This window comes from Epinephelus fuscoguttatus, linkage group LG5, assembly GCF_011397635.1.
Source record: "Epinephelus fuscoguttatus linkage group LG5, E.fuscoguttatus.final_Chr_v1".
Classification (NCBI taxonomy): Eukaryota; Metazoa; Chordata; class Actinopteri; order Perciformes; family Serranidae; genus Epinephelus; species Epinephelus fuscoguttatus.
The window spans coordinates 24,474,204-24,495,076 of NC_064756.1; the positions used below are offsets into that span (position 1 = coordinate 24,474,204).

Below are 20,873 nucleotides of genomic sequence, written 5' to 3' on the forward strand. Positions count from 1 at the left end.
ACATGGAAGGCTTGAGCTTCGTTACACTGCCACCTACAGGTTTGGCGTGCTCTTGTGTATATATATACGGGTAAGTGTAAACGAAGATCTTTTTGAAAACGGAGACGGTGAAATGTCCATTTATGAAAATAGCCGGCAACGTGTAAACGGCCTCTTAGGCAGTGGGCTTTGAGTTGGCCTCCAGGTTCATCTTCCACTTTTCCATGGAGTTCTTTATGAAGGCTGTTAGTGTCCTGTTGATCTTGTATAGTTCCAGTCATTCCAGTATCTATGTGTGTGGCACTAAGTCGTAGGCTTTCTTGTAGTCAATCCAGGCGGTGCACAGGTTGGCCTTCCTGCTCTTGCAGTCTCGGGTGATTGCTCTGTTGAGCAGTAGCTGGTGCTTGGCTTCTCTGGTCTTCCCGCCAAATCCTTTCTGTGCCTCTCTCCTTATCTTGGCCGCCAGCCATCTCTTCCACAGAGGGTACTGGTTTTTATGTACTATGCCTATCTTGTATCCAAGCATCTCCAGGACTGTACTGTGAATCAGCTTGATGGTATATATATATATATATGTATATATGTATATTGTATATACAGTATATGTACACACATATAGCTATATACAGTAGTTAGCTATAGCCACTTAGTAATTACTATTTTGCATGAAATGGACTTACAAACCACTAACAGTGCTAAAACACGGAAATTACTCTAAGAGCAATGTGGTTTACCTCTCCCATGGAGCACAACAGCAAAAGGGGAGAGGTAAGGAGGTAGACAACCCTTTATAGGTGGGGTACCCCAAAGGTAAACGTAGGGGTACAGAAACTGGTTATCACACGCTCCAAATATTGAGTATGGAGGCCTAAGCATGTCAAGTAGTAACAACTGAAACAAATGTTGTGGAATTATAATACTTATTACAAATGTAGATTCAACTTCGTTACACATATTCCTGCTGTATAAATTAACCTGTTACATTTATATGTATATTGGAGATGAATGGCTGTTACAGCAGCTGTTTAGTCAGTTTCATTTTGTAATTTGACATTATTCAAAATGCCACCACTTTACTTGTATTTTCTTTGAGTTCTATGACCAATCCATCTCATCTTCTGTGCTCAGCATCCAAGCCTCCCACCCTCATCCCACATCTGACCTGTTTCACTGGTAGAGGTGAAGCATACCGAGGCACCACTGCTGTAACTGAATCTGGCAAAACATGCCAGAGCTGGTCAGCTCAGATGCCACATCAACACGACCGCACGCCAGACAACAATCCCGGAAAGTAAGAGTTGCCGTAACTGAAAAATGTTGTTCTTGACAAAAGAGGGACCTATGGCATGTTGTCTTCATTGTTTGGTTTGCCTGTGTTTAACATTATTACTGTCTGTTGTTTGTCAGAGGCCTGGTTAACAACTACTGTCGTAACCCCGACGATGAGGCAAGTCCCTGGTGTTACACTACTGACCCTGACAGCCGCTGGGAGTACTGTGATGTGCCGAGCTGTGAGGATGGAGTCGGACCAGGTATAACAGTAATCAGTGGTGTTGATTTCTCACCAGTTTACAATAACATTAATGACAGTGGTGATCACACACACACACACACATACATTTACATTTGACATTTGGCATTCATACATATATACTGTATATGTGTGTCTTTGTGTGTACTGTTTGTATTAATTTACATTTATGTAACCAGTGGACTCTAGTGATGTCTGCGTTGTATAGATATAAAACGGCCCAGACTGTGGATATCTTTGGAGGCAATCTCTGTTTATTCCTGACAACAGGTGGTAAAAACAAAAATCGTCTGTCATACACAACATGCAAACTCCAGCCACTACACAAATTAAGCGACACAAGATAGTGTTAGCATAAAATGAACTTATAAACAACTAACAGAGCTAAAACACGGAAATTACTCTAAGAGCAATGTTGTTTACCTCTCCCATGGAGCACAACAGCAACAGGGGAGAGGTAAGGAGGGAGACACCCCTTTATAGGTGGGGTACCCCCAAAGTTGAACATAGGGGTACAGAAACTGGTTATCAAACGCTCCAAATATTGAGTGCGAAGGCCTAAGCATGTCAAGTAATGACAACTGAAACAAATGTTGTGGAATTATAATACTTATTACAAATGTACATTTAATTTACACATATTACTGCTGTATAAATTAACCTGTTACATTTATATATATATATATATATATATATTGTATATGAGTGGCTGTTACAGCAGCTGTTCAGTCAGTTTCATTTTGCAATTTGACATCATTTAAAGCACCACTACTTTACTTGTATTTTCTTTGAGTTCTATAACCAATCCATCTCATCTTCTGTGCTCAGCATCCAAGCCTCCCACTCATCCCACATCTGACCTGTTTCACCGGTAAAGGTGAAGCATACCGAGGCACCACTGCTGTAACTGAATCTGGCAAAACATGCCAGAGCTGGTCGGCTCAGACGCCCCACCAACACAGCCGCACACCACACAACTATCCTGACAAGTAAGAGCTACTGTAACTGACAAATGTTGTTCTTGATAAAAGAGGGACCTATGGCATGTTTCCTTGATTTTTGGGTTTGCCTGTGTTCATCATTATTACTGTCTGTTGTTTGTCAGAGGCCTGGTTAACAACTACTGTCGTAACCCTGACAATGAGAGGAGACCCTGGTGTTACACTACTGACTCTGAAAGCCGCTGGGAGTACTGCAGTGTGCCACGTTGTGAGGATGCAGCCAGACCAGGTATAACAGTAATCAATGGTGATGATTTCTCACCACTGTTATTCATATCCATTTACTGTATAGGCTGTGTGTGTGTGTGTGTGTGTGTGTGTGTCTACATATATATATATATATACACCCATCAGCCAAAAAACACAGACAGGGGAAGTGAGTAACTTTGATCATTTTGTTCCAATGCATTGTTCTGCTGGGAAACCTTTGGTTCTGGCATTCATGTGGATACCACCTGACATCTTCCACCCACCATTGCAGACCAAGTACCCCCCCTCATAACAACAGTGCTCCACGATGGCAGTGCCCCCCCAGCAGAAAAAAGCAGCATGCCACACTACAAAAACTGTTTAGAAATGGCCTGTGAAGCATGAGACAAAGCTCAAGGTGTCGACCTGGCTCCTGAATTTCTCAGGTCCCAATCTGCTAAAGGATTCTTGTGATGTGCTGATACCCCAGATGTACCCCTAATCCAAGGTGGGGCCTCCTTGGATCGGACTTGGCTCTGACCTGTCGAGGCATGGACACAGGATCTCTGGGAGTGTCCTGCAATGTCTGGCACTAGTGTGTTGGTGGCAGATCCATTTAGTCCAGTGGGTTGTGAGGTGGGTAAATGGCATATGCCACAGATCTGGGGAATTTGGAGGCCAGGTTGACACTTTGAGGTCTTTGTCCCATTCCTTGGGCCAATCCTGAGCAATGTATTCAGTGTGGCATGGTGCATTGTCCTGCTGGGTGGCCACTGCCATTGGGGAGTACTGTTGCCATGAAGGGGGGTACTTGGTCTACAACTGTGTTTGAGTGGGTGGAACATGTCAGGTGGTATCAACATGAATGCCAGAACCAAAGGTTTCCCAGCAGAACAATGCATTGGAACAAAATAATGAAAGTTATTCAACTCACCTGTCAGTGGTTTTAATGTTTTGGTTGATCGGTGGATATAAAATCACACTCTCAACCTCTTCGGGTGGTATCTGTATCATCCTCAAGCTGGGGTCCTCTACCAATCAGAGGCCTGGGAGTCAGAGGGTTCTGCACAGTATCTTAGCTGTTCCTAGGCCTGCACACTTCTGCACTGAGGCTTCAGATGTTGTTCCTGGAATCTGCCGGAGCCACTCTCCCAGTTTGGGGGTCACTGGCCCAAGTGCTCCTACTACCATGGAGACCACGTCAACTTTGACCTTGCACATCTGTTCCACCTGTTCTTTCAACCCTTGATCCCTCTCCACCTTTTCATGTTCCTTCTTTTTGATGTTGCTGTCGGCTGGTAGCGCACCATCTACCACCACTGCCCTCTTCTGGTGTTTCTTAACCACCACTATATCCGGTTGGGTAGCCAGCAGCTGTTCATCAGTCTGGAAGCTTAAGTCCCACAAGATCTTAGCCCTGTTGTTCTCAACCACCTTTGCTGGTGTCTTCCATCGGTATTTGGGTACTTCAAGTCCATACTGGGTACAGATGTTCCTGTACACTATCCCAGCCACTTGTTTGTGCCGCTCAATGTACACTGATCCTGCCTGCATCTTGCACCCTGCCACAATGTGCTGGACCATCTGAGGGGCATCTTTGCACAGCCTGCACCTTGGGTCTGATCTACTGTGGTAGACCGTGGCCTCTGTGGCCCTTGTACTTAGGGCCTGTTCTTGTGCTGTGATAATTAGTGCCTCCATGCTGTCTGTCAGTCCAGCATTCTCCAGCCACTGGTAGGTCTTCCTGATATCAGCCACTTCCTTTATCTGACGTTCCTATGCACCATGTAGGGGCTTGTCCCTCCATGTTGTTTGCTCCTCCACCTCTTTGCTCTCACCAGGTTTCTGTTGTCTGAGGCATTCACTTAGCAGCTAATCCTTTGGGGCCATCTCCTTGATGTACTTCTGGATTTTGGATGTTTCATCCTGGTTAGCGGCTCTGATGCTCATTAGTCCTCAGCCCCCCCTCTTTCCACTTTGTGTATAGCCTCAGGGTGCTGGACTTGGGGTGGAACCCTCCATGCATGGTAAAGAGCTTTCTTGTCTTAATATGTGTGGCTTCTATCTCCTCCTTTGGCCAGCTTATGATCCCAGCTGGGTATCTGATGACTGGCAGTGCGTACATGTTGATGGCTCGGACATTGATCTGACCATTCAGCTGACTTCTCAGGACTTGCCTTACTCTCTAGAGGTATTTGGTTGTGGTCAACTTCCTTGCAGCCTCCTCATGATTCCATTAGCCTGTTAGATCCCACAGTACTTGTGGCTGTTCTGGATAACTCCTATGTTGCCCTCTGGTAGGTCAACTCCTTCAGTTCTGATCATCTTGCCTCTCTTTGATACCATTTGATCACACTTGTCTAATCCGAATGCCATCCCCATGTCCTTGTTGTACATCCTGGTGGTGTGGATCAGTGAGTCGATTTCTCGCTCATTCTGTGTAGAGCTTGATGTCATCCATGTAGAGCAGGTGGTTTATTGTTAACCCCGCTTTGGAATCAGTATCCATAGCAAGTCTTCCTGATGATCTGACTGAGGCACTCAGGCCTATGCAGAACAGCAGTGGTGACAGTGCATCCCGTTGGTATGTGCCCCATTTGATGATGACTAAGAGGCCGTTTACACGTACACGGTGATTTCGATAAACGGAGACATCTTCCTTTGTTTGTGCCCTTCGTTTACACGCAAACGGAGATTTCTCCTCTGAAAACAAGTCTTTCTAAAAACTCCGGCCAGAGTGGAGATTTTGGAAAATTCGATTCGCGCTTTGCATGTAAACTGAGATAAACGGAGATAAACGCGGAGTTATAGGCAGCCGACGTCACAGTATGCGCCGTAACTTGCGCCTGTGTCAAAAGTGCGACCTATGTTGCTATGGTGACAATGGATACATGGAAGGCTTGAGCTTCTCGTTACACTGCCACCTACAGGTTTGGCATGCTCTTGTGTATATATATACGGGTAAGTGTAAACGAAGATCTTTTGAAAACGGAGACGGTGAAATGTCCATTTATGAAAATAGCCGGCAACGTAAACGCCTCTTAGGCAGTGGGCTTTGAGTTGGCCTCCAGGTTCATCTTCCACTTTTCCATGGAGTTCTTTATGAAGGCTGTTAGTGTCCTGTTGATCTTGTATAGTTCCAGTCATTCCAGTATCTATGTGTGTGGCACTAAGTCGTAGGCTTTCTTGTAGTCAATCCAGGCGGTGCACAGGTTGGCCTTCCTGCTCTTGCAGTCTCGGGTGATTGCTCTGTTGAGCAGTAGCTGGTGCTTGGCTTCTCTGGTCTTCCCGCCAAATCCTTTCTGTGCCTCTCTCCTTATCTTGGCCGCCAGCCATCTCTTCCACAGAGGGTACTGGTTTTTATGTACTATGCCTATCTTGTATCCAAGCATCTCCAGGACTGTACTGTGAATCAGCTTGATGGTGTCAGTGATGGTATATATATACAGTACAGGCCAAAAGTTTGGACACACCTTCTCATTCAATGCGTTTTCTTTATTTTCATGACTATTTACATTGTAGATTCTCACTGAAGGCATCAAAACTATGAATGAACACATGTGGAGTTATGTACTTAAAAAAAAAAGGTGAAATAACTGAAAACATGTTTTATATTCTAGTTTCTTCAAAATAGCCACCCTTTGCTCTGATTACTGCTTTGCACACTCTTGGCATTCTCTCCATGAGCTTCAAGAGGTAGTCACCTGAAATGGTTTTCCAACAGTCTTGAAGGAGTTCCCAGAGGTGTTTAGCACTTGTTGGCCCCTTTGCCTTCACTCTGCGGTCCAGCTCACCCCAAACCATCTCGATTGGGTTCAGGTCCGGTGACTGTGGAGGCCAGGTCATCTGCCGCAGCACTCCATCACTCTCCTTCTTGGTCAAATAGCCCTTACACAGCCTGGAGGTGTGTTTGGGGTCATTGTCCTGTTGAAAAATAAATGATCGGCCCAACTAAACGCAAACCGGATGGGATGGCATGTCGCTGCAGGATGCTGTGGTAGCCATGCTGGTTCAGTGTGCCTTCAATTTTGAATAAATCCCCAACAGTGTCACCAGCAAATCACCCCCACACCATCACACCTCCTCCTCCATGCTTCACAGTGGGAACCAGGCATGTGGAATCCATCCGTTCACCTTTTCTGCGTCTCACAAAGACACGGCGGTTGGAACCAAAGATCTCAAATTTGGACTCATCAGACCAAAGCACAGATTTCCACTGGTCTAATGTCCATTCCTTGTGTTTCTTGGCCCAAACAAATCTCTTCTGTTTGTTGCCTCTCCTTAGCAGTGGTTTCCTAGCAGCTATTTGACCATGAAGGCCTGATTCTCGCAGTCTCCTCTTAACAGTTGTTCTAGAGATGGGTCTGCTGCTAGAACTCTGTGTGGCATTCATCTGGTCTCTGATCTGAGCTGCTGTTAACTTGCGATTTCTGAGGCTGGTGACTCGGATGAACTTATCCTCAGAAGCAGAGGTGACTCTTGGTCTTCCTTTCCTGGCTCGGTCCTCATGTGTGCCAGTTTGTAGCACTTGATGGTTTACTCCACTTGGGGACACATTTAAAGTTTTTGCAATTTTCCGGACTGACTGACCTTCATTTCTTAAAGTAATGATGGCCACTGCTTTTTCTTTAGTTAGCTGATTGGTTCTTGCCATAATATGAATTTTAACAGTTGTCCAATAGGGCTGTCGGCTGTGTATTAACCTGACTTCTGCACAACACAACTGATGGTCCCAACCCCATTGATAAAGCAAGAAATTCCACTAATTAACCCTGATAAGGCACACCTGTGAAGTGGAAACCATTTCAGGTGACTACCTCTTGAAGCTCATGGAGAGAATGCCAAGAGTGTGCAAAGCAGTACTCAGAGCAAAGGGTGGCTATTTTGAAGAAACTAGAATATAAAACATGTTTTCAGTTATTTCACCTTTTTTTGTTAAGTACATAACTCCACATGTGTTCATTCATAGTTTTGATGCCTTCAGTGAGAATCTACAATGTAAATAGTCATGAAAATAAAGAAAACTCATTGAATGAGAAGGTGTGTCCAAACTTTTGGCCTGTACTGTATATGTATATATGTATATTGTATATACAGTATATGTACACACATATAGCTATATACAGTAGTTAGCTATAGCCACTTAGTAATTACTGTTTTGCATGAAATGGACTTACAAACCGCTAACAGTGCTAAAACACGGAAATTACTCTAAGAGCAATGTGGTTTACCTCTCCCATGGAGCACAACAGCAAAAGGGGAGAGGTAAGGAGGTAGACAACCCCTTATAGGTGGGGTACCCCAAAGGTAAACGTAGGGGTACAGAAACTGGTTATCACACGCTCCAAATATTGAGTATGGAGGCCTAAGCATGTCAAGTAGTAACAACTGAAACAAATGTTGTGGAATTATAATACTTATTACAAATGTAGATTCAACTTCGTTACACATATTCCTGCTGTATAAATTAACCTGTTACATTTATATGTATATTGGAGATGAATGGCTGTTACAGCAGCTGTTTAGTCAGTTTCATTTTGTAATTTGACATTATTCAAAATGCCACCACTTTACTTGTATTTTCTTTGAGTTCTATAATCCATCTCATCTTCTGTGCTCAGCATCCAAGCCTCCCACTCTCATCCCACATCTGACCTGTTTCACCGGTAAAGGTGAAGCATACAGAGGCACAATTGCTGTAAGTGGATCTGGCAAAACATGCCAGAGCTGGTCGGCTCAGACGCCACACCAACACAGCCGCACACCAGACAACTATCCTGACAAGTAAGAGCTACTGTAACTGACAAATTTTGTTTTTCATAAAAGAGGGACCTATGGCATGTTGCCTTTATTGTTTGGTTTGCCTGTGTTTATCGTTACTAATGTCTGTTGTTTGTCAGAGGCCTGGATAACAACTACTGTCGTAACCCTGACGATGAGAAGATGCCCTGGTGTTACACTACTGACTCTGAAAGCCGCTGGGAGTACTGCAATGTGCCGAGCTGTGACGATGCAGTCGGACCAGGTATAACAGTAATCAGTGGTGATGATTTCTCACCAGTTTACAATAACATTAATGACAGTGGTGACGACACACACACACACACACACACACACACACACACACACACACACACATATTTACATTTGACATTTGACATTTGGCATTCATACATATATACTGTATATGTGTGTCTTTGTGTGTACTGTTTGTATTAATTTACATTTATGTAACCAGTGGACTCTAGTGATGTCTGCGTTGTATAGATATAAACGCCCAGACTGTTGATATCTTTGGAGGCAATCTCTGTTTATTCCTGACAACAGGTGGTAAAAACAAAAATCGTCTGTCATACACAACATGCAAACTCCAGCTCATACACAAATTAAGCAACACAAGATAGTGTTAGCATAAAATGAATTTATAAACAACTAACAGAGCTAAAACACGGAAATTACTCTAAGAGCAATGTTGTTTACCTCTCCCATGGAGCACAACAGCAACAGGGGAGAGGTAAGGAGGGAGACACCCCTTTATAGGTGGGGTACCCCCAAAGTTGAACATAGGGGTACAGAAACTGGTTATCAAACGCTCCAAATATTGAGTGCGAAGGCCTAAGCATGTCAAGTAATAACAACTGAAACAAATGTTGTGGAATTATAATACTTATTACAAATGTACATTTAATTTACACATATTCGTGCTGTATAAATTAACCTGTTACATTTATATATATATATATATATTGTATATGAGTGGCTGTTAGAGCAGCTGTTCAGTCAGTTTCATTTTGCAATTTGACATCATTTAAAGCACCACTACTTTACTTGTATTTTCTTTGAGTTCTATAACCAATCCATCTCATCTTCTGTGCTCAGCATCCAAGCCTCCCACTCTCATCCCACATCTGACCTGTTTCACCGGTAAAGGTGAAGCATACCGAGGCACCACTGCTGTAACTGAATCTGGCAAAACATGCCAGAGCTGGTCGGCTCAGACACCCCACCAACACAGCCGCACACCACACAACTATCCTGACAAGTAAGAGCTACTGTAACTGACAAATGTTGTTCTTGATAAAAGAGGGACCTATGGCATGTTTCCTTGATTTTTGGGTTTGCCTGTGTTCATCATTATTACTGTCTGTTGTTTGTCAGAGGCCTGGTTAACAACTACTGTCGTAACCCTGACAATGAGAGGAGACCCTGGTGTTACACTACTGACTCTGAAAGCCGCTGGGAGTACGTTGTGAGGATGCAGCCAGACCAGGTATAACAGTAATCAGTGGTGATGATTTCTCACCACTGTTATTCATCCATTTACTGTATAGGCTATGTATGTGTGTGTGTGTGTGTGTTTGTGCGTGTGTGTCTACATATATATATATATATACACCCATCAGCCAAAAACACAGACAGGAAGTGGTAACTTTGATCATTTTGTTCCAATGCATTGTTCTGCTGGAAACCTTTGGTTCTGGCATTCATGTGATACCACCTGACATCTTCCACCCACCATTGCAGACCAAGTACCCCCTCATAGCAACAGTGCTCCACAATGGCAGTGCCCCAGCAGAAAAAGCAGCATGCCACACTACAAAAACTGTTTAGAAATGGCCTGTGAAGCAGACAAAGCTCAAGGTGTCGACCTGGCTCCTGAATTTCTCAGGTCCCAATCTGCTACTTGTGATTCTCACTGATAGGCATACCCTAATCCACTAGGTGGGGCCTTCATGGAGTTGGACTTGACCCCGGATCTCTGGGAGTGTCCTGCAATGTCTGGCACTAGTGTGTTGGTGGCAGATCCATTTAGTCCAGTGGGTTGTGAGGTGGGTAAATGGCATATGCCACAGATCTGGGGAATTTGGAGGCCAGGTTGACACTTTGAGGTCTTTGTCCCATTCCTTGGGCCAATCCTGAGCAATGTATTCAGTGTGGCATGGTGCATTGTCCTGCTGGGTGGCCACTGCCATTGGGGAGTACTGTTGCCATGAAGGGGGGTACTTGGTCTACAACTGTGTTTGAGTGGGTGGAACATGTCAGGTGGTATCAACATGAATGCCAGAACCAAAGGTTTCCCAGCAGAACAATGCATTGGAACAAAATAATGAAAGTTATTCAACTCACCTGTCAGTGGTTTTAATGTTTTGGTTGATCGGTGGATATAAAATCACACTCTCAACCTCTTCGGTGGTATCTGTATCATCCAAGCTGGGGTCCTCTACCAATCAGAGGCCTGGGAGTCAGAGGGTTCTGCACAGTATCTTAGCTGTTCCTAGGCCTGCACACTTCTGCTCTGAGGCTTCAGATGTTGTTCCTGGAATCTGCCGGAGCCACTCTCCCAGTTTGGGGTCACTGCCCCAAGTGCTCCTACTACCATGGAGACCACGTCAACTTTGACCTTGCACATCTGTTCCACCTGTTCTTTCAACCCTTGATCCCTCTCCACCTTTTCATGTTCCTTCTTTTTGATGTTGCTGTCGGCTGGTAGCGCACCATCTACCACCACTGCCCTCTTCTGGTGTTTCTTAACCACCACTATATCCGGTTGGGTAGCAAGCAGCTGTTCGTCAGTCTGGAAGTTTAAGTCCCACAAGATCTTAGCCCTGTTGTTCTCAACCACCTTTTCTGGTGTCTTCCATCGGTATTTGGGTACTTCAAGTCCATACTGGGTACAGATGTTCCTGTACACTATCCCAGCCACTTGTTTGTGCCTCTCTCCTTATCTTGGCCGCCAGCCATCTCTTCCACAGAGGGTACTGGTTTTTATGTACTATGCCTATCTTGTATCCAAGCATCTCCAGGACTGTACTGTGAATCAGCTTGATGGTGTCAGTGATGGTCTAAATATATATATATATATATATAAATATATATATATATATATATATATATATATATATGTATATATATATACATATATATACATGTATATATATATGTATATATATGTATATACATGTACTGCATATACAGTATATGCACAAATATAGCTATATACACTAGTTAGCTATAGCCATTTAGTAATTACTATTTTCACAGTCAATTTCATTTTGCAATTTGACATTATTTAAAGCACCTCTACTTTACTTGTATTTCCTTTGAGTTCTATGACCAATCCATCTCATCTTCTGTGCTCAGCATCCAAGACCCACCCTCATCCCACATCTGACCTGTTTCACCAGTAAAGGTGAAGCCTAATGAGGCACCACTGCTCCAGCTCCAGCCCTTATACAAATTAAGCGACACAAGATAGTGTTAGCATGAAATGGACTTACAAACCGCTAACAGTGCTAAAACACGGAAATTACTGCAAGAGCAATGTGATTTACCTCTCCCATGAAGCACAACAGCAAAAGGGGAGAGTAAGGAGTTAGACAACCCTTTATAGGTGGGCTACCCCAAAGGTAAACGTAGGGGTACAGAAACTGGTTATCACACGCTCCAAATATTGAGTATGAAGGTCTAAGTATGTCAAGTAATAACAACTGAAACAAATGTTGTGGAATTATAATACATATTACAAATGTAGATTCAACTTCGTTACACATATTCCTGCTGTATAAATGACCCTGTTACATTTATATGTATATTGGAGATGAATGGCTGTTACAGCAGCTGTTTAGTCAGTTTTATTTTGTAATTTGACATTATTCAAAATGCCACCACTTTACTTGTATTTTCTTTGAGTTCTATGACCAATCCATCTCATCTTCTGTGCTCAGCATCCAAGCCTCCCACCCTCATCCCACATCTGACCTGTTTCACTGGTAGAGGTGAAGCATACCGAGGCACCACTACTGTAACTGAATCTGGCAAAACATGCCAGAGCTGGTCAGCTCAGACGCCCCACCAACACGACCGCACGCCAGACAACAATCCCGGAAAGTAAGAGTTGCTGTAACTGAAAAATGTTGTTCTTGACAAAAGAGGGACCTATGGCATGTTGCCGTCATTGTTTGGTTTTCCTGTGTTTCACATTATTACTGTCTGTTGTTTGTCAGAGACCTGGTTAACAACTACTGTCGTAACCCCGACAATGAGGCAAGTCCCTGGTGTTACACTACTGACCCTGACAGCCGCTGGGAGTACTGTGATGTGCCGAGCTGTGAGGATGGAGTCGGACCAGGTATAACAGTAATCAGTGGTGTTGATTTCTCACCAGTTTACAATAACATTAATGACAGTGGTGACGACACACACACACACACACACACACACATACATTTACAATATATGTATGAATGCCAAATGTAAATGTGTGTGTGTGTGTGTGTGTGTGTATGTAATAATTTACATTTAAGTAACCAGTGGACTCTAGTGATATCTACGTTGTGTAGATATAAAGAGGCCCAGACTGTGGATATCTTTGGAGGCAATCTCTGTTTATTCCTGACAACAGGTGGAAAAAACAAAAATCGTCTGTCATACACAACATGCAAACTCCAGCCACTACACAAATTAAGCGACACAAGATAGTGTTAGCATAAAATGAACTTATAAACAACTAACAGAGCTAAAACACGGAAATTACTCTAAGAGCAATGTTGCTTACTTCTCCCACGGAGCACAACAGCAACAGGGGAGAGGTACGGGGGTAGACACCCCTTTATAGGTGGGGTACCCCTAAAGCTGAAAATAGGGGTCCAACAACTGGTTATCAACGCTGCAAATATTGAGTATGGAGGCCTAAGCATGTCAGGTAATAACAACTGAAACAAATGTTGTGGAATTATAATACTTATTACAAATGTACATTCAACTTTGTTACACATATATTTTCCTGCTGTATAAATGACCCTGTTACATTTATATGTATTGTGTATGAATGGCTGTTACAGCAGCTATTTTGTCAGATAGCACCACTACTTTACTTGTATTTTCTTTGAGTTCTATGACCAATCCATCTCATCTTCTGTGCTCAGCATCCAAGCCTCCCACCATGATCCCACATCTGACCTGTTTCACCGGTAAAGGTGAAGCATACCGAGGCACCACTGCTGTAACTGAATCTGGCAAAACATGCCAGAGCTGGTCGGCTCAGACGCCACACCAACACAGCCGCACACCACACAACTATCCTGACAAGTAAGAGCTACTGTAACTGAAAAATAAATGTTGTTCTTGATAAAAGGGGGACCTATGGCATGTTGCCTTCATTGTTTGGTTTGACCGTGTTTATCATCATTACTGTCTGTTGTTTGTCAGAGGCCTGGATAACAACTACTGTCGTAACCCTGACGATGAGAAGATGCCCTGGTGTTACACTACTGACCCTGACAGCCGCTGGGAATACTGCAGTGTGCCACGCTGTGAGGATGCAGCCAGACCAGGTATAACAGTAATCAATGGTGATGAGTTTTGTTACCAGTAACGATAACATTAATGACAGTGGAGATGATGGTAGATTAGAGACCACACTGTTGAATAAAGACCAGTACAGCGCTTGTTCAAACTACACCTGTTTGGAACAGGCCGACTGCTCGGCCTGTGGTATTGGTGCAACTCAAACAAGCATCGTCACACTCAACACTGCGCTAGCTTGGGTTCTGAGCAACACACCTGGGCTCCAAACAGCTGGAGATTTATTATGATGTTGACATATGAAAAATATTCAATAATGTTGCGATACTTCTCATCATATCCTGAAATAACTTACAAAAAGCCATCCAAGGAACATAAAAAAAATATAAAAACTGAAGTATATGTGGCGGCACGGTGGTGTGGTGGTTAGCACTCTTGCCTCACAGCAAGAGGGTTGCCGATTCGATCCAGGGCGTGGGAGCCCTTCTGTGTGGAGTTTGCATGTTCTCCCCGTGTCAGCGTGGGTTCTCTCCGGGCACTCCGGCTTCCTCCCACAGTCCAAAGACATGCAGATTGGGGACTAGGTTAATTGATAACTCTAAATTGTCTGTAGGTGTGACTGTGAGCGTGAATGGTTGTTTGTCTCTATGTGTCAGCCCTGCGATAGTCTGGCGACCTGTCCAGGGTGTACCCTGCCTCTTGCACGATGTTCGCTGGGATAGGCTCCAGCCCCCCCGCGACCCTCAAGAGGATGAAGCGGTTAGAAGATGAATGAATGAATGAAGTATATGTATTTGTATTGTACTGCTACATTTACCTGACAGAAACTCCAGTTCCTGGTCGTTGTGGATTCAGCTTTTACTCACAAAATATAACGCGCCGCACACTGCATAGCAGATACGCTCCCATTCTAGTGAACAGCTTCATTTCCACAGTGCATGACGCGCAGCTTCTCTGGAGTGTCCCAAAAACACCACGGCACTCTGCTTCATTGGAGATACGCGCCAGGTCTATTTTTCAGCGACTGCGTGTCCATAGCACATCAAGCCACGTAGCTCAGATCACTCCAAACCGGAAAAGGAACGCTCACAGCATTAGGTACATTTCAAAATACAACACAACTACGGATTGTCTACGAAACTCTCAATTTTTTTAAAAATCATGGTACATCCTGTCGCACAAGTTGTCAGCCAATGCGAGGGTCCGCACTGAAACGCATCGTGACGCTCCAGAAACACATCCAGTAGGCGAGGTTACGCACTGTCGGCCGCTCCAGGTCTGCAGCGCTGCGCAGCACAGACGGAGTATGTGGAAATTGCGGGTAAGTCATCAGACTATCTAGAATTTAAAGAACTTCACCTTGAACAGATGTTAGGTTTCATTTACATTCCAAGTCAGAGACAGGGTGAAAAGTGAAGCAAGATGCCATTTGCCCAGGACCCCAAAACGACTAAATCCACCCTTGTAAAACACATCCAGTTCATGGCGACTCAAGGTCAGAAACACTGATAAAATACACTTTCCAGATGGATTAATTTTCACATAGGTTTATCAGACGCTTCGACAGAACCATTGCTATTATGAAGTAGAGCAGTAGTAACATTATTGGTGTTATAAGTTAGTGTGGCAAATTTACACAATGGACGTTGGTGAAGACAGCGGAAGGAAGGAAGAAGGAGGAGGAAACAGCAGAGAGTGTTCGTAGTTCATCGATAGAGAGTAGTGAAAAGTTTTTTTAGTTATAAATTTTGTGACTGGACCACACTTACCACGCCACAGGAGAGAATGAACCCGAACCGTCATCTGCAAGGAAAAGAAGACGCAACTTCACTCCTTGTGATGCACTCTCTGCAGCGCTTTTCCTCCTGATGATATATCTCTCCAAAGATGGCAGCAGTAGTGAATCGCATTCTGTGCATTCAGCCTCTCTTCTCGCCCGCTCAGCATCAAACACATGGAGTTCCTCATCTGTATGCTCCGGCTCAAACAGGTATGGCTCTGGGTCTGTGTCTGCCACAAGAAACTCTTCAAAATCGCGTTCAAAGTCGTCCATTGCAGCTACTATAGTCCGAAGATATTGCTAGGCTAAATAAACAGCTGAGCTCTGTTTACAGGCTACGCTGTCAGTCAGTGTGCGGGCTGGAGATTGAGCAGAGAGGGGAGGGGGGTCCCCACTCAGTATGGTAAACGAGTATGTGTGTAAAGTTTTGCAGTGTGTCTGTTACGCCAGAAGAGTCAGAGTTTGGGACGGAGTCTTTTACCCCCTGGAGTGTTACTGGAGTTTTTGGAGTGCTCAAATAAACGGGCCGTTTTCCCGAACGCTCCTCTGGTCTCCTGCTCGTGAGGGATTCATTACAATATCGTAACATGGCTTAGATTTCTAAATAAACATTCACCTCGTCGCTAGATAGACCTACTCCTGAAAAACTCACTCGCAAGGCTTTTTGTCCCTACGAGGCCACCATCATTTACCCGACGGGAGGGGTGAGCGAGTGAGCCCTGCAATCTAGAATTTGACCACTGATGTCACTGTTTTCAACCCATTTTATGCACTGGCCCTTTAAATTAGTGGCTACTTGCAGTCAGAGACACAAGTGAAATACACTTTTGTTCAGCTTAATCTGTAGAGCCCTGAAGCACACACACACACACACACACACACACACACACACACACACACACACACACACACACACACACACACACACACTTATACATACAGACATTCATTGCTTTATAGTTAGAAAAGACAGTAATGATCAGATATGCAAAGCTGAAAGTTCCTTTGGTGTATATTTTTTCTTGTGCAGTGAACATCCTGGAGTGTACATTTGGAACAGGAAAACAATACAGAGGAACAAAGTCCACAACAAAAACAGGAAAGATGTGTCAGAGTTGGGCAGCAAGATACCCACACACACCTAAGTATGTATTCATGCAACATCATGTCAGTTTACACATCACATCGTATCCTTTTATGTCTGTTCATCTAATTTTTGTCAATGTGTGTGTTGCAGCTTCACACCGGAGGAATATCCCCGAGCAGACCTGGATTCCAACTTCTGCAGGAACCCTGATGGAGCCAGTGAGGGACCCTGGTGTTACACCACTGACCCAGACACCCGCTGGGAATACTGCGATGTAGCTATCTGCACTGGTAAAATGTATTTATTTCATGTGTTTATTATTTTATTTGTTTGTGTGTGATATCAGTGACAGCAAGGCACAAATACGAACTATTGCTCATAAATCAATGCCTATTCTCATATTTGCCAGTCTTATTTATTTATGGACTTGAAGTACCCAAATCCCAAGGAGACACACCACCAAAGGTGGTTGAGAACAACAGGGCTAAGATCCTGTGGGACTTCAGCTTCCAGACTGATGAACAGCTGCTGGCTACCCAACCGGACTAGTGGTGGTTGACAAACACCAGAAGAGGGCAGTGGTGGTAGATGTGGCAATACCAGCAGACAGCAACATCAGAAAGAAGGAACATGAAAAGGTGGAGAAGTATCAATGGTTGAAAGAACAACTGGAACAGATGTGGATGTGGTCCCCGTGGTAGTAGGAGAGCTCGGGGCAGTGACCTCCAAACTAGGAGAGTGGCTCCGGCAGATTCCAGGAACAACATCTGAAGCATCAGTCCAGAAATATGCAGCCCTAGGAACAGCTAAGATACCGTGCAGAACCCTCAAACTCCCAGGCCTCTGGTAGCGGACCTGAGTTTGAGGATGATACAGATACCGCTCTGAGAGGGTGATTCATATATATATATATATATATATATATATGTATGTATGTATATCTCACCAGCCACTTTATTGGGTACATCTATTCAACTGCTTGTTAACTTGTTAATACAAATAGTTAATCAGTCAATCATGTGGCAGCAACTCAATGCATTTAGGTATGTAGACATGGTCAAGACGACCTGCTGACGTTCAAACTGAGCATCAGAATGGGGAAGAAAGGTGATTTAAGTGACTTTGAACAACATGGCATGGTTGTTGGTGCCAGACAGGCTGGTCTGAGTATTTCAGAAATTGCTGATCTACTGGGATTTTCACCCACAACCCTCTTTAGAGTTTACAGAGGATGGTCCCAAAAAGAGAAAATATCCAGTGAGCAGCAGTTCTCTGGGCGAAAATGCTTGTTGATGCCAGAGGTCAGAGGAGAATGGCCAGACTGGTTCAAGGTGATAGAAAGGCAACAGTAACTCAAATTACCACTTGTTCCAACCAAGGTCTGCAGAAAACCATCTGTGAATGAACAACACGTTGAACCTTGGAGCAAATGGGCTACAGCAGCAGAAGTCCACACCAGGTGCCACTCCCATCAGCTAAGAAAAGGAAACCGAGGCTACAATCCGCACAAGCTCACCAAAATTCAATCAGGAGAGACACATTTTTATGGTAAAAGAATATTTATTAACATGTGAATGAATGTATAAAAATGTGGAAAGTCTTTGGCGATTAGACCCCGTAGAGATAGTTTGATTTAAGGAGGGTGATGAATCCATAGTCGAATAGGGAACCCCCCCGCCGGGGTCTAGACGCTGGTGGTGGTAGAGGTGGTGAAGATGAGATGAGAGGAAGATGGAGAAGTGCCGATGATCTGGATGAGTAGAGGAATGAGTCTTTCAGAGCTTGTCCTGGACTCTGGGTACAATGGCTGGAGGTGACCAGGGTGGAGGAGGGTAAGGAGATTCTGCCTAAAATGATGGCTGACAGCAGCAGAAGAGAGGGCAGATTTAAAATTTTGCAGTGGCATCCTGATTGGCTGAGAGATCGTGGCAAAATGTGATCTGATAACTAGGAATGAACACCCATTGTCAGCTGAGTGGAAGGAGTAGTGAGAGTGGGATGGAGAAAAATGTTAAAGGGTGAGCATGAGAGAGGTCTTCCTGATTGAACTTACGCTGAGCTCCATTTGGACAATAGAAGATTGGAAAAATGTTGTCTGGTCTGACGAGTCTCGATTTCTGCTCTGACGATGGTAGGGTCAGAATTTGGCATTAAAAACCTAAAGCATGGATCCATCCTGCCTTGTATCAAGGGTTCAGGCTGCTGGTGGTGGTGTAATGGTGTGGGGATGTTTTCTTGGCACACTTTGGGCCCCTTAGTACCAACTGAGCATGGTGTAAACACCACAGCCTACCTGAGTATTGTTGCTGACCGTGTCCATCCTTTTATGACCACAGTGTACCCATCTTCTGTTGGCTACTTCCAGCAGGATAACGCACCATGTCACAAAACTCAAATCATCTCAAAATGGTTTCTTGAACATGACAATGAGTTCACTGTACTCCAATGGCCTCCACAGTCACCAGATCTCAATCCAGCAGAGCACCTTTGGGATGTGGTGGAACGGGAGATTTTTTTTAAAATATATTGTTCTTTTTCTTATTTTATTTTTTTTTACATATAAGTCAAAAGTGCACTGTATAAAGTGTCTGTGCTTGTTCCTTTACAGATGAGTGTATGCACTGCAATGGTGAGGACTACAGAGGAAACATCTCCATTACAAAGCACAGCTACACCTGCCAACGCTGGGACTCCCAGGAACCTCACAGCCATGGCTATGACCCTCACGTGTAAGACGACCAAATAGCACATCAGTCTGTCAACCAGCCACACCTAGGATTACATGATGTTTAATAAATGTATTCAGGAAGAATGTATTCACTAAGAAACCAAATCCAAGCTGTCTGAATGACTACAGACCTGTGGCTCTAACAGATGAACCCTTTGAACTCCTGGAATGTTACATCTCTCCAGTGTTGTTTTAGAGCTGTATCAGTTTGCATACAGAGTAAACAGCTCTGTGATGATGCAGTTTTATTGTGCCTCGACTTTATTTCTCAACACCTAGAGGCCTCTAACACTGCATTGTCGATTTCAATTTAGCTTTTAATACTGTTTTCCAAGGCAGGTGGTGGTGTTCAAACTTAACAACAAATTCCCCAAATCCTTAACTATCAGCACTGGGCTCTACAGGGGTGTGTAATGTCCCAACTCCTGTACTAATTATACACAAATGCCTATTTCTTTAATTCGCTGATGACACCACAGTCCTGGTTTTCATCTTCAACAACAGCTTGCAGGAGTGAGGTTATATCCCTGGTAGACTGGTGTCATGTGAACAACTTGGTATTAAAAGCTTCCAAAACCAAGATATTAGTAGACTTTCACAGGAGCTGTGGGGATCACCTATTCTTGGTCACCTCAATGAAATGCAACATGTGGACAGCTACGAATTTCTGGGACTGACAATCTCCCTTTCCTTGAATTCAGAGGACAACAGCACTAGTATTCTCAATAAAGCATACTAGAGTCTTGTTTTTAACATCATGCAACCCTGCATCCTTGTATGAGGACATTAAATTTTGGGTTAGCTGCACCTTAAACTTCATTTGCTTAACTTAGACCTGTTGTCCTCATTCGTTGACACTTTTTTGTGTCATCTAGTGGTGGCAAAAGCACACTACACTAATCCATGTAAAAACAAGATGGTGGCCATCTTTGCCAAGTCAGTTTCAGGCATTGAAATTAACAGTTTTGAACAGTTTTAGACTTTAGCACTGACCCCTAACCCATAGATAACTTTGTTGTTTGGCAACATGTCAGCTGAGGCCAATAGATTGCTGGACACACAGTGGTGCGACGTACAACACCCAGAGTTACTGGATGTGATGTCACACCCTTAGTGAAAATTTATAAGGCTAGGATACAAAGGGAGGGCTTTAAAGTTTTAAAGGACCCCTCTCACTCGGCGAACAACCTTTGTAATTTCCGTCCTTCTCACAAATGACTAAGAAGCATTCAGACCAGAACATCCAAGTTTCAAAGCAGCACATATCCCGAAAC

General features: G+C 44.0%; 1 protein-coding gene across 1 annotated transcript in view; it reads left to right on the forward strand.

The window, feature by feature from the left end:
- Positions 1-20,873, forward strand: part of LOC125888556 (apolipoprotein(a)-like) — a 101,908-nt gene that overhangs the window by 69,016 nt on the left and 12,019 nt on the right. Inside the window, 18 exon segments of the mRNA XM_049575959.1 lie at positions 1,108-1,270; positions 1,387-1,511; positions 2,339-2,353; positions 2,355-2,499; positions 2,616-2,740; positions 8,322-8,484; positions 8,601-8,725; positions 9,580-9,742; positions 9,859-9,945; positions 9,948-9,970; positions 12,426-12,588; positions 12,705-12,829; positions 13,626-13,788; positions 13,909-14,033; positions 16,815-16,929; positions 17,022-17,161; positions 18,231-18,419; positions 19,480-19,600. Of these exon segments, the coding sequence (XP_049431916.1) occupies positions 1,108-1,270; positions 1,387-1,511; positions 2,339-2,353; positions 2,355-2,499; positions 2,616-2,740; positions 8,322-8,484; positions 8,601-8,725; positions 9,580-9,742; positions 9,859-9,945; positions 9,948-9,970; positions 12,426-12,588; positions 12,705-12,829; positions 13,626-13,788; positions 13,909-14,033; positions 16,815-16,929; positions 17,022-17,161; positions 18,231-18,419; positions 19,480-19,600 (2,275 nt within the window).